Raw genomic sequence first — 18,532 nt, 5'->3', positions numbered from 1 at the left:
TTTGTTTTTTTTTACTGGTGAGTTTTAAAGAAAAACTTTCTTTTTTTTAATTTTTTTATTTTAAGATTTATTTATTTATTCGATAGAGATAGAGACAGCCAGCGAGAGAGGGAACACAAGCAGGGGGAGTGGGAGAGGAAGAAGCAGGCTCCTAGCGGAGGAGCCTGATGTGGGGCTCGATCCCAGAACGCCGGGATCACGCCCCGAGCTGAAGGCAGACGCTTAATGACTGCGCCACCCAGGCGCCCCTAAAGAAAAACTTTCTTAGAATATTCCTGTTTCTCTATGAAATCTGAGTCTAGATGAAGAAATAGGTGTAATTAGCTGATACTAAAACAGATACTTAATTTTCATAGTGTATAAATCTTACAACTGCTCACTGTAATCAGATCAAGGTGGATTTACTTAGGACTGTGAGACTAAGTCAATATTAGGAAATCCATAAACGTAATTCACTGCATTAATGAAACAAAGGAAAAAAACATGACTATCTCAATAAATGCTAAAAAGGCATTTGATAAAATTCAACATCGGTTCCTGATTCTTAGTACACTAAGAACAGAATACATTAAGAATATCCTAATAGAACAAAAATATATATACATGAAACAAATAGGTATTAATATACTAATTTTTTTTAGTAGGCTCCACACCCAATGTAGGGCTCGAATTCATGACCCTGAGATCAAGAGTCGCACACTCTACTGACTGAGCTAGCCAGATGCCCCAAATTACTATTTTTAATGAAGTTGGGAATAACACTGAGATTATTCATTAATGGTAAGGACTAGTAGGGGAGGTTGAGAACATACCATTATTGAAGGTAACCTATACTAATTTAAGGTTTTTATTATTTCTTATAACCAGGCACTATACTAAGCCCTTCACTTGTAGCAGCTAATTTAACAGCACAGCTAACAAGAGTGGAACCAGGGTTTGAATTTAGGTAATCTGACTCTACAGCCAACCTTTTTACCTCTACTCTATACACCTTCAACAGACACGAGACAACTAATAAGTGGGAATATTCAAAGAGGGAATTCAGGATTCAGGGGTCAAACTGTATGATTTATATGTGTCTAACATTCTAACTACTAATCCCATGAATTTGGAATAGAAATTATATAAGGTCTTTGCTTTGTATCCTAAAAACATATCAGCAATATCTGCTCCAAAACCTTCCTTAGGGAAACAGAGAACTTTCAATTTGATTCCCCAGAGAAGAAAAATTTGGGTTAAAAAAAATCTCTCATAGTCTCAGCAGCTGCTTAATTTGGCCATACAGTATTAGAGTAATTTAATAATTCGGTTCTGCAGATGCTGAAATGGATGAGGGACATGAGTGCAGGAAGAAAAACAACTGTATAGATATCTAATCTTTCAAAGAGTTCTTTTATGTTCATAGTAATATTTTCTAACTTTTGGTATGGAATTTAACAAAATCTGAGTCTACACTGCAAGGTGAGGGCCATATAACACTTAAATAGACTTGGGAATATTATAAATAAGTTTTCTTTGTTGATTTTTCTGTCATTTTTAAACTTAAAAAGCTACTATTATCTATTAATAGACACTAGTATCTAATAGAAAGACTAGTGTTTGGAGTTCATAATATACAAATAAACAAAAATTTACTCATAGACGTTTTCCTAATCTCTCTCTGTTAGGGACATCACATTTGTCATTCAGATTGTTTTAAAAACATAACACACTTAAATCACGTGGAGACTGAGATTTGGCTGAGATCAAGCCCGGCGTAGGGCTCCACTTCGGGGAGTCTGCTTGAGATTCTCTCCCTCCCCGTCTGCCCTTTCCCTCCTTGTGCATGCTCTCTCTCTCTCTCTTAAAAAAAAAAAAAAAAAAAAAAAGAAGGCTTGTGTCTAAACTCTGATTCTCCCATTCTTAGCTATGTGACCCTGGACAAATAACATAACTTCTTTCGACTCTGTTTCATCACCTAAAAAGTGAATGACAATGGTTCCTCTCATGTAGTATTAGGGAAATAAACACGTAAAAGTAAATCAGTGTGCTTTCTCAGTTGTACATCACTGTACAAAACAAATTACTCTTTAGAATTTACTGTTAGAAAAGCAAGGAACTTCATTATAACTCTCCAATGTGGATTTGGTTAAGAAACAGAATAAGATTTTGCGGGCTTACATTTGGGATCATTGTCAACCTCCCACCCCTATTCCCCCCCCCATTATCTTTTTTTTAATTAAGACCTTTTAAAATGCAGTCTCAGGTTCACCCTAATTTTTAAAAAGGCAATCAATTTAGTAAATAAGAGGATTAGGATGTGGTTGTCCAATTAGAGTTTCTTTATAAATTCAAAAAGTTCAGAGGGGCAGATATACATTTAAACCACGAAACAAATAATTCCTTGGATCTACAGCATGCACTGGAGTACAAATATGTTCCTTTTCACTACTGAAATAAGGATCTGGGGCAATGGTTTCATTAAAACAAGCAAGATAAAATGAGATGATGACACTTAAAATGTACTAATAGATCTTAAGTGCTCTCACTTCACACATAAAAAAAATAAATAAATAGGTGAAGCGACGTTAAAAGCCTTTAAAAGCCTTCGGCCATGGTAATCCTTTCACAATGTTATGTATATTAAAGAATCATGTTATACACCTTAAAATGAGATTATGGTTTTTGTAAATAATCAAGTGTTTAATCACTACCATATTAACAGATGCTATAGATGGCTGGTCCAGAAAATGCGCTGGCCTAGGGTGGAAAGGAGGAAGTGTTCCTTCTTCATTCTTTAATCTTTGTAGAGCCATTATCTGATCTGAAGAACCCATGGCTAAAAAGACGCGAAGACTCCCATTTTGGTGGCCTGAGAACACATCAATCACAGGCATGTAGCTGTCAACAGCAACAACTGGGTACTGAGCATCAAGCAGCAGGCGAGAAATTTTGGGATCTCTAAAGGGAGAGAAGTTGCGAATGAGCAAATAACAACCATTGATCATGTCACAGAGTTGGCTGCTGCATTTTCTACTTGGTTTATCTTCTCGGTTTGTTAAAAATGGGTCTACAACTAGAAAATATTGGTTTGAAAAAATATATGATTCCACCATAGCTCGTCAAATAAATATTACCAGGCAGTTAAGTTCCAAATGTAGCAATCTGAAAGCAGAGAATGTCTGATTTATGTCTGTTATCACCATGACCCCAAGCCCAGCATCTGGGACTGAGCACTGTCTCAGCACAGGCTTGCTGAACTGCATGACTTTACAGGGAGGCAGTGTGGTCAACTTGAAAAAGCATGGTCTTTGCAGTCTGGCAGATAAGATTTGGATAATATTACCAATAATATCTGCCATCTATAATCCTTCTAACACTGCAAAAGTTGGTATTATCTACTATTAACAGATGAGAAAAAGTCCAAATGTTCTTCATTATACCATGCTGAACCTTAGCTCTGCTACGTACTTGTGAATGACTCTAAGTGATCAATTTAACCTTTCTAAAGCCTGTTTCCTCTTCTGTAAAATGTAGGTAATAAAACTTCCATCAAGGGCAGTTATTAGGATTTGCTGAGATAACAAACGTAAAATACCAACTATAATATTTAGCACATAAAAGTACTCAGTAACCAGTGGCTACTATTGTTTTACGCTCTTTCAGCGAAGAATGGGGTCTAATGAAATGAGAAGGGAAGGGAAGTACCAGACCACACTAATATCACAACTAAAAAGGGGGAAAAAAGCCTACAGCTGACAGTGGCACGATTTCAGCAGCACTCCTTAGCCTGACCATGCTTTCCAGTGTTACCATCATAAGTATTTCACTGTTCACAGAAGGCTTACCCACTTATTTTCTCACTGGATTGTCACAATTGTGCCATAAGGGAGACATGGGATCTATCATCACCCTCATTTTACACATGATAAAAAGAAAGCCAGATTGGCTGACTTCTGCAAGTCAAAGGATAAGTTTCCTCATTTGTAAAAAGGGGATAATGGTAATACTTCCTGGGGTTATAGAAAGGCTCACGTGAAACAGTGGCCACGAAAGGGCTCTCTGTAAAATGTAAAACAACAGCATTTAGAACACAGAGCAGTAAGAAGGCTGTTAGGAAAGAAGTCAGTGCTAAAATAACTAAAAATCAGTACCTTGAACCAAAACAAAAAATGAACAGTCTGTAGTGAGGACAGAAATAACCTTCAGATAAATCAGTACCGCACTGGGATGCTCACAGTGAGAAGTGGTGCACTGTGATCAAATGTGAAGGGCCAAAAGACAGCACTCAGTATAGAAATCTTGCAAACAGCTGAAGTAAACAGTACTGATGTTTTTGTGACAGAGAACTAAACCATTAGTTTTGTGAGGTGATAACCTTTGGCAGTAGAGCTTCTTGGTGAAGCAGTAGAACTCTCTGGGTTCTAACCCTGCTTCTCCTACTTACAAAATATATGACAAGTTATTTGAATCCTCTGTGCCTTTGTTAACTCATCTGCAAAATAGGGGAAATAAAAATTACCTGCCTTAGAAAACTGTTGTGAGGATTAAATGGCTTGATGTATGTAAGGTTCTTAGCATAGGGCCTGAAATATGGTAAGCAGTATCTGTAAAACTGTCCTAACATAGGAGAAAGTGCAGCAACTGTGGTGAAATTGAGAAAAGTCCTCCAAGGTATTATTGGGCTAGTCATTTTTGCAAGCCAAAAGAATTCCTCTTCAGTCCATACAAAGATAAAGACGTAAAGTAAAGAATACTCCAAAAGATCCTATTTACTTGAATGACATGTAAAACTGATGGAGGGGGAGTTTCACCAGCCCGAGCAACTTGTCCTGTCCTGGGCTCCGCACCTTGTTCCATGTTTCAATTACCATCACATTGTTCTTCAGCCTTTCCAGGTATTTGGAAGACAGAGAGACAGGAATGACCTGGGGAGAGGAGCAATCAAAAAACAAAAGAAAACAAAAACCCACACCTGAGACAAAGGATTAATTTATGCTCTTATTCAACAAGTACTAACAAAGCCCAATTTGAACTGAAAGCCATGCACAGTGCTAGGAGCTGAAGACATTAAAATAAAACCCACTCTGTGCCTCAAGAGAAGCCTGTCTGGTTTAAGTGACCAACACAGAAAGGCCAAATACAAAACGGTATGAGTTCTCTGACGACAAAGCTCATAGAGACGGGGCTTTGAGGACACAGAGAAGGTTGTTAGACATGTCAGTCACTGCCTGCCCATGCCTCATCCCCTTATTCAAGCCTTTCTAAGGAAAATGACCCATTTGTGAACTCCTGCTGAGACAGGTTTTTTTTTTCCTGCCCCTCCCACCCCCCAAACGTTTTTGAAAGAAAGATGGCTACTGACTATACAAGGGTTGAGCACCTAATCAAAGGGCAGCCAATCCACTAGTTAGATGGTATGGCCTAGTGCAAAAAGCTCTGCCCAACCGATGTTGGTAAATAACAAGCCAACTGTTCAATTGGATTTTCAGTGTAAAATTATTCAAGAACTGGTCCGTCAACTGGTAGCTGAAAAAGAAAGGGAAGTCACGAAGAGAAGGAGAGAGCTGCAGCCAAGAGACAGTCAGCTAAATTAATGGTAGAATCAAGGGCCCACCAATTTGAAGGGACCAAGCTGTAGCATAACTGCATCAGCAGAGGAGAGATAAGCCCCAGGATGAAACCAATAGAAAACATGAAAGGAAAAAGGGTGAAACCAGAAATGATGTATGGCAGGATGAGAGGAAGACACCACAGGAGCGGAGACCCTGAACAGACCTACTTTTGTATCCATCCAGTTATATAAGGTACCTGAGCACATTTCTGTTCTGTGAAACCATTAAAAAATGTGAAACATAGTGACCTAACTACAAATAGGGAGATTTCAGAGAAAGCTGCTGGCAGAAAGTAACCCTAAATTCTTAAGGATAAGCAGAAGTTAAGCATAAAAAGCTCTGCCTAATAGGAGTCATGAAGGCTGAGAAGGAAATGCAAGGCAGAAGGAAAAGCACGTGTAAAGACACAGCGGTAGGGAAAGAGAACGTTTACAAAACCTCAAGTAGCTGGACACAGCTGCGCTATCTAGCGTGAAGGGAAGAGTTCTGAAGGGAAGACAGTCAGTTCTTAAAGGGTCTTGTAGTCCACACTAAACATCTGGACTCTATCCTGAAAGCGACAGGGAATCACTGAAAAGTTTAAAGCCGCGGAGGAAAATATTGAGATTAATGTTTTAGAAAGATCATTCCTACTGGTACAAAAAGGAACGGACAGGGAAAGACCAGAAACAGACTGAAGGCTATCTGGAATGAGAAAGAGGGCCTGAATGAATGCACTGGCAATTGAGTTGAGGTAAGAAGATGTGTTCTGGAGATAATTAAGTTGGCAGCTTCTACTGGATTTGGTGAATAATTGTATAACAGAGTCAAGGCTACCTTTCAGGGTCTGCTTGGGTTTCTAAGTAGATTACAGTATGAATTAGGGCAGATAAGGAGGAGGTGGAACAGATCTGGAAGGAATAATAAATTCAGATCTGTACACATTTGAATTCCTTTTTTCATTTAGACATCTTTATTGAATACCTCTGATATGTCAGGCAGTGCATTAGGTCTAAGCCAGTGTCAAGTGCTTTTGGGACACCTGGGGATGATGGCCAGTAGTTATACAGAGAGATCAGAAACCTGATCAGAAATGTCTGGCCTACATGGAGGTATGGATTTGGAAGTTATCTTCAAAAAAATAATAGCGAAAGCTATGGGAACAGAAGTAGTGACCCAGGTAAAAGAGGGTTGGTTTGGAAGAGTGCCAAGGAGCAATGAACAGGAGCACCAATAATCAAAGGTAAGAGAAAGGGAGAAAGAAGTGCTGTGGTCACCACTCTTTTCCTACTGGCCCACAGACCGAAAAAGAACAGTTGCTGATTCAGGAAGAAAATAAGAGAGTGGAGTTATGAAAATCAAGAAAGGAAACAATTTAAGCAATAGCATCAAATCTTACAGAGAAATCAAGCAAGATAAGTACTGAAATAAGTAGAGGAATAAAGGAGAGAAAAAAATATATAAAAAAGTTAACTAGAGTTAAAAGAAGAGTTTGGAGATACAGAAAAGAGAGGGGAAAGTTTAGTTCTAGAGGAAGCAGAAAGGAATAGAATTCAGAACTCAGGCAAAAGAAACAATGGGAAACCATATCAACTAATGACAGAAGGAAATGAAGACACAAGTTTTAAAATGTTGAAGATGTCTTTTCCCTCTTTCAATCCCACAGTGGGAATGGATCTGCATGGCAGATAATTACAAAGGTCTCTCCCAGTCTGAACATTCTAGGTTTCTTTTATAATGGAATTATGATTTGAGAAACATACATCCCTAATGGATATGGAAGGTTAAGATATATATAAAGTTACCTGAAAAAAGTTAAAGACTGGTTGTGTTGTGCCCCATGCGGTGACAGATCTGGTGACTTCTTCTGTGCTGAAAAGTTTGCAATTTAAATAAATGTTGCACGGTGGTTGTTTGTCAGATTCTCCAGTAACGAAATCTTTCCCATCTGGCACCATCAACAGCACATGCAACAGCAAAGCAGTCTCTTTTGTTGACTCATTTGTCTGATTTGCTAAATTGTGAGAGGCTGGCACAGCCGTGAAGTTTGAAGGATTTGGTGCAACAGGGCTTGGTGACTTTGGGCTGGGGAGCACCAAATTTTGCACTTTCTTTGCAGCTTCTTTGTGAATTTGATTTAGGTTCTCTGGATTTTTGTTACAGTTGACATATTGACCGGGTTCTGATAGTGTCTTATCTGGACTTGTAAGGGCACAAGGTGGGCTATGTTGGGTGCTGCTACTTAATTTAGTATTCACACCAGTGAAATCCTTGTTATCTATAACAAGCTCTATGGTTACCTATAAAACACAAGAGGAAGAGACTTAGCAAGTATGTCTTCTGGAATCAGAATCAGAATTTTGGAGCTAGAGGCAAATCAGATTGTTAGAAAATAATTAACTCATTCTCAAATACCATAATAGTAAGAACACTAATAGACTGCATGTACATTACCTTATCAGGATTAAGAAAAGCTAGACAGATGATTTATCAATACTATAAGATGAATGTGGAACATCATCTTGTGCTGAAAAATAAGGAAGTGCTCAGAAAAGGATGGGGACATATCGAAAGGAGAAAGAATACAGAATTCAATCAAAGGAGCTCACATTGGCCAAATCTGGGACAATTCGAGCATTAAAATGAATAACAGTAATGGATTATAACCTACTGAATAATGTAAAAATCCATGAGTCTATACCAACATAAATAAATATGGGAGAATGGACAACTCTTCTGTATAGCAGAATGCAATTAAGAAAAACATAAGGAAGGGAGGAGTTAGAAAATCATCATCTTACAATCATTATAGTGATAAGTGATTCAGGTAAACCCCAATGGAGGACAGTCTACAAAATAACAGGCCTTATTTTTTAAAAATATCAAAGTACTAAAAGACAAAGAAGGGTTGTAAAACTGTTCCAGACTAAACGAGATTAAAGAGAGATGAAAAATGTAACAGATAATCCCGAACAGGAAAAAAAAATTCTATATGTGGACATATCGGCACAATTGGTGAAATCTGCATATGGACTGTGGACATTATCAAGGTTACATTGATTTTTATAACTGTACAGTGTTGTGTATGATCATGTCCTTGTTCTTAGGAAATATAAGAATTTAGGGGGGAAAGATGTATGATGTCTATAACATATTCTCAAATAGTACAGAAAAAAATTGTGTGTGGGTGTGTGCGGGGGGAATGCAGAGGGAGATAAGAAAAAAAGAGTGAGAAAGGGAGAGACAGGAGGTAGATAATTATAAAGCAAATGTGACAAATGTTAGTAATCGGTGAGTCTAGGTATAGGGTATGTGAGTTCTTTGTGCTATTTTTGCAATTTTTCTCTAAGTTTGAAGTCATTAGGGATAAAGGGGACTTGCTGTTCCCTTTATTTAAAACCCACAGCGAGGTTCCTTCATGCTATTGAATATGGACAGCAATCTATCTAGAACAGTACTTCTCCCAACAGAGCCAGGACAGAAACAATTTCTAGTCCATCAGTTCCATTAATTCCTCTTTTCTGATTTTAACCTTGCAGTCCAGAATGAACTAGGCAAACAGAAAATAAACCTTTGATAGTGGAAGAGTAATGTGATGTTAATTTTTCATAATGACGATCACACCGGTCTTTAAAACTAAATGGTGTTTATTATCAAGAAGACCAGGAAGTAGGCAGAGAGAGCTTCCAAGAAGAGGCAGCAACATGAAAATCAAGATCAAAAGCATGGAGGTATAACCCAGCATGATACCTTCTTGATTCTTTACATAGTTAGACATACCTACTGGTAGGGAAGCTGTAAGTGATAGGTTACAGCCTTATGATGAGCCATGTATTTTATATTTTGGATAATGGAGAGCCATGGAAATGTCACAGGTATGGCTGTGATTATTTTAAAAGCTCACCAGAACAATAAGACAAAGCTATACTGAAGCCAGTATAATGCCACCTAAGAAATCCTGTGGCTTCTGAATACAAGGTAAGAACCCTCTTTCCAATGAATTATACATCAGAACTCATTCCACCAGACCACACACTCAGTCACTTCTCTCTTTGTTCAACTGCCACTACTCTAGTCCAAGCCATTAGTGATCTCCTTTCTGGACTAAGGTAAGTCTCTATTTTTCTTCTTGTCTCCTACAATCTATTCTCCACACAGTTATCTTTTAAAAATGTAAATCAGGGAGCCTAGGTGGTGAGTTAGTTAAACATCTGACTATTGGTTTTGGCTTATGTTGTGATCTCAGGGTCGTGGGATTAAGCTCCACATCGGGCCCCATGCTCAGCTCAAAGTCTGCTTCAGATTCTCTCTCCCTCTGCCCCTCCTGCTTATGTTCTCTCTGTCTCAAATAAATAAATTTTTTAAAAATGTAAATCAAACGTCACTCTCATGCTTTGTCCTTTCTTGGCTTTTAGCATAAAATCTAAACCATTTACGTAGACCTTCAAAGCTCTGAATGATATGCCTTCCACCTGCCTGTCCAGTCTTATTTTCTACCATTCTCCTTCTGGGCTCACTATCCTATGACAACATTCCTGCCTTAGGGCCTTTGCATGTGTTACTCCCTTTCTCTGGAATTATCTTCCCTCCACTTTTTACTTGGTGGCCTCTTCCTCTCCTTCAAATCTTACCTAAAATGTCACTTTCTTAGACCTTCTCTGACCTCCATCCCCTACTTCCTCCCAGGTATTCACTTTCACATTGTATTGTTTATTTCCTTCAAAGCAATTCTGCTGCCTATATTTTTTAAGATTTTATTTATTTATTTGTCAGAGAGAGAGAGATAGTGAGAGAGACGACAAGCAATGGGGAGAGGGAGAAGCAGGCTCCCCACTGAACAGGGAGCCCGATGTAGGGCTTGATCCCAGGACCCGGAATCATGACCTGAGCCAAAGGCAAACGCTTAACCGACTAAGCCACCTAGATGCCCCTCTGCTACGCTATTTTAATAAAAGCTGCAAGAGGAGAGACCCTGATTTTCTTGTTCAGTGCTAACAATACATGCTCCGTAAATACTTGACTACCTGAATGTGTATCTATGTACCTTAAGGGGGCCCAGTGGGGCCTGACCATTCTCCTGTTGCACTGGAAGCTGGTTACTGAAAGAAAGTAACTCAGACTGAATGACAGTTCGTAAAGGCAGTGATGCAGATCCAATGACTTCTGGCTGAGAGAAGGAAAGAAAAAATTTAGGTTAAATTAAAGACAAGATTTTAACTGGAGTGACAACATAGGACAGCTCAGAAGGGAACCCATGCTTTATAAAGTAAATAGCTTAACTATCTGAGGCAACTTTAAGTGGCAACCTATATTCTGCCATATTTTGGTCCCCATTATGGGTTTCACTACTTCTCTCTGGGAGATTGTAGACGGTTTCATGAGTCACCAAGAGGTTGAAAGATAATCTTTTTCTATTTTTAAGAGTTAGTTCTTTACAAAAAGTGTTCAACTTCACTATTAAAGATAAAAAATAACATTTAGATGATACAAATTTTTGCCATCAAGCTAAAAAATTATAAAACTTTATATACCTGGCTATCAAGGTTATGGAGACAGAGGTTATCATAAATGTGTGAAGTTGGGAATATAAACTGGCAACATACTTCTGGACAGCAAATTTGGCAGTAAATATTAAAAGCTTTAAATATTCACTCTTTAGCTCAGTAATTCCACTTCTGGGAATTTACACTAAAATAGTAACAAATACATAAAAAGCTTATACACAAATAGGTATGTTTTAAAAATTAACAATTAGAAATAACTAGAGGTCCAATAATCAGGAATTATTAAGTTAATTATAGCACATTGCTACAATGCAGTAATATGTAGTCATTAAAACAATGTTTACAAAAGGTGTGAAATAATATGAGAAGTATTCATTATAGTGTTTGGTAAAAATAGAGTATTAAGTAATATATAGTAAATCTTCAAATATTTTAAACATAATGTTAAATTTTTAAAAAGGCAGGATAAAAACTGTATATAAAATTACCCTAATACTGCTAAAGATTTACACATGTATTGTATTCATTTGAAAAAAACACACAAGGGGGAAACAGAAATATTAGCAAAGTTATTTCCTGGTAATGGGATTATAGACAATTTTTGCTTCTCAGAAATACTTTCTCAAGTTCTCTGCCAAAAACATGTACAGTTCTTTTATTAGAAAGAGCCATTAGCTAGGAGATACAACGTAAATATACTGAAGCGTTTATAGAGAGGCAGTCCTGAGGTTGTAGAATTATGTGTTTTTCTACCTCTTCCTATTTTGGTATATTTTCCAAAAAGAACTTGTATTATTTATATCCTCTGAAAAAACAAAAAAAATGCAAGACACATTCCTCATGCTATCCATACTCAAGAGGTGGGCAAAGATTAGGAAGATTTCAGTAGTTTTACTGAAAGAAGTTAAAAACTGCTCATGACATAGTTTACTGATTTACGCTGTACCAATTGCAAGTGGATTTTATAAACTTAGAATAAGTTTATAAGCTGATTAAATCTGCTATCCACATTATATTATCTTGGACTTCTACATACTCTGCCTGAAAATAAGAAATAGTCTCAAATTAAGGCTAATAACCTATATCAATTCAAATAGTCCCTTCTCTGTAGCAGGGAATACAGTGAAGAGGTTAAGAACTTAGGGTCTGAAGTCAGAAAACTTGAGATGGAGTCCGGCCTGGCTTTATCTTTTATTAGCTTGAGCGATCTTAGACAAGCTACTAAACTTCACCAAATCTCAGTTTCTTTGTCTGTAAAATAAAGATAATAACATACTTAATTCACAGAGTTATAATGATTAACTTTGCTAGTGTGTCTGTATAGCTCCTTTAGCATATCTGGCTTATAACAAATAGCAAACAGAAATTAGAAATAATAATAAGCAGTGTTTGAGCCTGGAGAAATTCCTACTTTAGGTAAGAATAGAATTTTAAGTATGTTCTAATTCCCTAGTGTGAATGGTAAGGCAAAGTCAAAATCACTTGAGATACCTTTTTCTGTGGGGTTTTCTTTGTGTAAATTTGGAAAGTGAGGTTGGAATTCCACCAGTGTTCTATCATTGGGCCACCAAAGTGTACTGGAAACACAAATCGCTGCTGGAAATTCACCACTGTAAGGAGAACCAAACACATGAGCATATGTCAGGCCACCCAACTAGAGCCATCATCAATCCATGCTTTGACACCACCTGCCTCCCTCTTGATTTAACTAAAATCTCTTTCAGAAATCTCGTCATGGGGCACCTGGGTGGCTCAGTCATCAAGAGTCTGCCTTCGGCTCAGGGCGTGATCCCAGGGTCCTGGGATCGAGCCCCACATCAGGTTCCTTGCTCCCCTGAGAGCCTGCTTCTTCCTCTCCCGCTCCCCCTGCTTGTGTTCCCTCTCTTGCTGGCTGTCTCTCTGTCAAATAAATAAATAAAGCCTTAAAAAAAAAATGAAATCTAAAGGCTTAGTTAAGTGACTTCTGCTCAGGTCAGGTCATGATCTCAGGGGCCCTGGTATTGAGCCCTGCAGTCAGTTGGGCTCTGCACTCAGCAGAGAGTCCGCATGTCCCTCTCCCTCTGCTCCTCCCCCTGCTTGTACACTCTCTCTCTCAAATAAATAAATAAAATCTTAAAAAAAAAAAAAGAAATTTAGTCAGCATACTTTCACAAAAGTGTTAGGGTTGTAGGGACTGAAGGAGCAGAGACAAAGAAAAAAACCTGCGTATAGTAGGGAGAAGCTAAGCAGTGCTATGTTGCTCTAGTTTTGCTACGAGAAATGAATGGCAAGCATACGAGCACACGATATGAAAAGAGACAGATCTTCATGGGTGTAAGGTAATATGATTTATTGTTTTAAAAAGACAAGTTGGTAGGTATTAACAAAAGAAGGGGGTGGGCTGCTGGGACAATGAGGCATAAACGAAGAGAAGAGTTGAATCAAAAACTGTAATGAAAATGAGTTTATCTTTTGGCCGAAGGCTAGGGGACTCCTACTGTCACCTTCACACAAGGTACCAGGTCCTGATGTTAGCTGGCATGTTGGTCTCTTAGACAGAAGGAAAAGGATTTTTGCTATAATAATAAGTGCAAACGGGATAAAGCAGTGTTAGTATTTGAGTATGTGCTCACTGCTATGGGGCTTTAACAGATTTTAAAAAAGAAAAAAGACCTTGGGATTTGAACCAAAGAATGTAAGGTCAAGCTCCAGTTCTATTACTCATTAGTGACCACCTCGGCCACAACTTCCCACCTGTAAAATGATTTTCCTGTTCATTCACTTCTACACCCTTAAAATGGAAAGCCCTCACAAAAGGCCCCGTTAACAGAGAAAACTGCTATCTCTGGTATTCATTCAAACTGATCACTTTGGTCTACTGATCAATTTTATTCATCTTTGCCATCTTAATTCTTGACTCTGTATACTTCTCTTGATACTCATAAATAAGATCTGGGTCTTCTACTCTGGATCCATACACAGGAACTGTAAACAAAAGGTCTCAGCCCAGGAAGCCCACACCCATGGGACCAGCTGACCTGATTATCCTACCAGGAGAAGGGAAATAAGACAACACCTACACCTCAGTGGTGGTGGAAGGACTGAAGTAACAGAGGAAAAAGCAATTTGGATACTGAAAAATCCTTTTTTGTACAAACACAACTCTAATTTACTCAGATTTTTCGTCACCATCTAGTTTTTACACTATATCACTGTATTTCTCACATAATTCTCGTTTCTTAAGCTCATGGCTTTTTTTTTTTTTTAACCATTAAAAGCGAGTTAAGGCAATAATGAAATAAACTGTAAATAAATTGCTGAACAATGTCCCAGAGAATTTTTTTAAGAGTTGGAAGGGAGGAAAATAGAAGAGTTGGAAGGTTATCTTGAAAATACCTAGTCCAATCTATGTTATTGTTAAGAGAGGCCCACAGATGAAAAAAGTGATTTTGCTTAAGCTCATACAATTAGTGTATGGTATAAACAAAACTAGAACTCTGTCTTCCAATTCCTGGCTTGATGCTTATTACACACTTCCCATGTGATCTTTTTCAGAAGGACACAGGGAGAACTCAACCACTGTGGTCAACAACAACTGAAAAGCAATATAGATTAAGAGCATATGAATTAGAATAAAACATGCTCTTGATTCAGGGGCACCAGGGTAGCTTAGCTGGTTAAGCATCTCTTAATTTCAGCTCAGGTCATGATCTCTGGCTCATGGGATCAAGCCCCACTGAGCATGAAGCCTGGTTAAGATTCTCTCCCTCCTTTTCCATATGCCCCTTCCCCCCCCTTCATCCCCACTCAATAAATAAATAAATAAAATCTTTAAAAAATTGTTCTATGTTCAAATTCTAGTTCACCAGTAAACCAGCTGTACAATCTCAGACAAGCTACTTGATTGTTGTGTGTTTTAATTTATGAGTAACACAGTCATAAAGGACTGAGTTTTCTATGTTGTGGTATGAAAATCAATTAAATGGTGAATGTATATAAAACACTGAGTAGAGTTCTTGGCATGTAGTTTAGTACCCAGTAAGTGTAAGCTACTATTAGTTACATACTATTCTAGAATTTAATATTTTTACATTCATTATCCCATTTGACTGTACATCAATCCCTTGAGTCCTTGCTTTACAGGTACTATGTTAATTGAAACTCATATCAGAACTGTGTCCTTGCTGTATTTCAATTTTACAGATGGCGAAACTGAGGCTCAGAGAAGTTTTAAGAAACTCATCAGAGATCACATAGGTAGAAGGAGATAAAAGGAAAGGCTTGAGAAAAAGATCCAATGTGTTTCCTTGCATATGGGGGTTTGATAAGTTTAAAGCATATTAAAGCTCCTTAAACATACTTTCAGCCAACAGGATCAATTCTGCATTCTTGAATGCTCTAAACAAACCTCCAGAGCAGCTTCTGCTGCTGTCAATAATTTAAGCATACGCCAGAAGTAAACATGTGAAAAATTTTAAATGCCTCCATTCTTCCTTTAAGGTGATGGGGAAAGTGAAACAATGTATTCTAGTAAAAAAAGTACACTAAATTACTTTAGGTGCTGTTTTTAAGAGTATTTTCAAATCACAACCACAACGAGATACCACCTCACGCTGGTGAGAATGGCTAAAATTAACAACACAGGAAAAAACAGATGATGGTGAGGACGTGGAGAAGGGGAGCCCTCTTACACTACTGGTGGGAATGCAAACTGGTGCAGCCACTCTGAAAATAGTAAGGAGGCTTCTCAAGAAGTTAAAAATAGAGCTACCCTGGGGCGCCTGGGTGGCACAGCGGTTAAGCGTCTGCCTTCGGCTCAGGGCGTGATCCTGGCGTTCTGGGATCGAGCCCCACATCAGGCTCCTCTGCTATGAGCCTGCTTCTTCCTCTCCCACTCCCCCTGCTTGTGTTCCCTCTCTCGCTGGCTGTCTCTATCTCTGTCGAATAAATAAATAAAATCTTTAAAAAAAAAAAAAAAAGGAAGGTGAGGCCAGACCTTCCTTTAAAAAAAAAAAAAAAATAGAGCTACCCTAAGACCCAGTAATTGCACTACTGGGTATTTATCTGAAGGATACAAACATAGTGATTCAAAGGGGCACATGTACCCAGTGATTATCGCAGCAATGTCCACAATAGCCAAAATATGGAAAGAGCCCAGATGTCCATCGACAGATGAATGGATATAGAAGACGCGGTGTGTATCCACACAGACACACACACACACACACACACACACACACTGGACTATTACTCAGCCATTAAAAAGAATGAAATCTTGCCATTTGCAATGATGTGGATAGAATTAGAGGGTATTATGCTAAGTGAAATAGAGAAAGAGAAATATATTATTTCACTCATATGTGAGATTTAAGAAACAAAACAGAACATAGGGGAAGGGGAGGAAAAATAAAATAAAAACAGAGAGGGATACAAACCACGAGAGACTCTTAACTATAGGAAACAAACTGAGGGTGGCTAGAGGGGAGGTACATGGGGGGATGGGGTTACTGGGTGATGGGCATTAAGGAGGGCACTTGATGGAATGAACACTGGGTGTTATATGCAACTGATGAATCACTAAATTGTATGTCTGAAACTAGTAATACAGTATATGTTAATTAAATTGAATTTAAATTTAAAAAATGTAAAAAAAAGTTATTTTAATAAGTATTTTTAATGTTTGTATTGGATATTATCACATCAAATGAGAAAGGATGCACGTTCAAAATTTTTCTATTGAAGCACTGTTTTTAATAGTAAGACTGAAAATTACCTAAGTAGTGATATATTAACCAATAAGTGGTGTTTAAATTATGGCATATTCATACAAGGGAATACTATGTGGTCATAAAAGACTGGGAAGACTGCGTTCTTTATTTCCTGGCATGAAAAAATTACTAAGATACACTGTTAAAGACAAGGTACAGAGCAATGCATAAGGTACACTAATACTTGGATAAAAATGGGAGGGCAAAAAAGGATAAACATATTTGCTTATATATGCATGAAATATCTTAGGAATAATACAAAATTTACAACATTGCCTACAAAGATTTTGAACCAAGTGGAATGGATTATATCTAGTTAAAAAAACAAATAAAGCAAAATAAAAATTTAAAAATCCAATGTTACCATGCGGTATAGGAAAGTTACTTGAATGTGTAGGAGAATTAGGACCGTATCTTTTACTCCTTAAACTACCTCTCAGAGAAGGAATTCAACACTGATGAACCATTCATGGATCAAACTGGATAACGAAGACAAAGAAATTCACAAAATGTTAGAAAGTTATATAACTTTGGATGACAGGGACATAAATGTTTATTATATTACCCTTTTACTTTTTTTTTTTTAAAGATTTTATTTATTAATTTGACAGAGAGAGACAGCCAGCGAGAGAGGGAACACAAGCAGGGGGAGTGGGAGAGGAAGAAGCAGGATCATAGCGGAGGAGCCTGATGTGGGGCTCGATCCCATAACGCCAGGATCACGCCCTGAGCCGAAGGCAGACGCTTAACGACTGAGCCACCCAGGCGCCCCTACCCTTTTACTTTTTTGTATTAGAAATACTTAAAATAGAAAAAAGAAGGATAATACCAAAAGCACATGCAACAAAAGAAAAAATAAACTGGACCACAGCAAAATTTAAAACATTTGTTCTATAAATGATAGTATTTAGAAAGTGAAAGGACAGCCCATTAATGGGAGAAAATATTTCAAAATCATAGCTCTCACAAGGTCTCATATCCAGAATATGTAACTGATAAGGGTCTTAAATCCAGAATATGTAACTCCTAAGGGCCTTATATCCAGGATGTATAAAGAATTCTTACAACCCAATAACAAAAACTTAAAAATGGGCAAAGGATTGCAACAGACATTTCTCTAAGATATATACATGGAAAATAAGCACAGGAAAACACACTCAACATCATTAGTCATTGGGAAATGCAAATCAAAACCACAGCGAGATACGACTTCATAACCCCTACGATGTCTACAATAAAAAATAATGAAAGATAACAAGGATTGGTGAGGATGTGGAGAACTGGCACCCTCCACACACTGCTGTTGAGAATGTAAAATGATGGAGCAACTGATGAAAACTGTCTGGCAGTTCTTCAAAAAGTTAAAACACATAGTTACCATATGACTCAGCAATTCCACTGTTAGGTACATACCCAAGGGAAATGAAAACATATATCCACACAAAAACGTGTACACAAATATTCATAAAAGCATTATCCACAACAGCCAAAAAGCAGAAACAACCCAAATGCCCATCAGCTAATGAATGGATAACTAAATGTGGTATAGCCATACAGTGAAATATAATACAGCCACAATAAGGGAAAAGGTTCTGAAACAGCCATAACACAGATCAAATTTGAAATGTTATGGTAAGTCAAAGAAGCCAGTTAAAAAATCACATACTGTATGATTCCATTTATATGAAATGTCCAGAATGAGTAAAAT

General features: G+C 37.8%; 1 protein-coding gene across 4 annotated transcripts in view; it reads right to left on the bottom strand.

Moving 5' to 3' along the window:
- The window catches only part of C2CD3 (C2 domain containing 3 centriole elongation regulator), a 132,205-nt gene that overhangs the window by 75,474 nt on the left and 38,199 nt on the right, over positions 1 to 18,532 (bottom strand). For all 4 annotated transcript variants that reach the window (XM_057316704.1, XM_026518082.4, XM_026518083.4 and 1 more), the window contains 5 exons: positions 12,569 to 12,687; positions 10,618 to 10,740; positions 7,379 to 7,873; positions 4,756 to 4,907; positions 2,694 to 2,940 (listed from right to left, as the gene is read on the bottom strand). In XM_057316704.1, the coding sequence (XP_057172687.1) occupies positions 2,694 to 2,940; positions 4,756 to 4,907; positions 7,379 to 7,873; positions 10,618 to 10,740; positions 12,569 to 12,687 (1,136 nt within the window). The remainder of the gene's footprint in view (positions 1 to 2,693; positions 2,941 to 4,755; positions 4,908 to 7,378; positions 7,874 to 10,617; positions 10,741 to 12,568; positions 12,688 to 18,532) is intronic.

The sequence above is a fragment of the Ursus arctos genome, unplaced genomic scaffold (assembly GCF_023065955.2).
Source record: "Ursus arctos isolate Adak ecotype North America unplaced genomic scaffold, UrsArc2.0 scaffold_22, whole genome shotgun sequence".
Taxonomy (NCBI): Eukaryota; Metazoa; Chordata; class Mammalia; order Carnivora; family Ursidae; genus Ursus; species Ursus arctos.
This window is presented reverse-complemented; position numbering and strand designations above follow the sequence as displayed.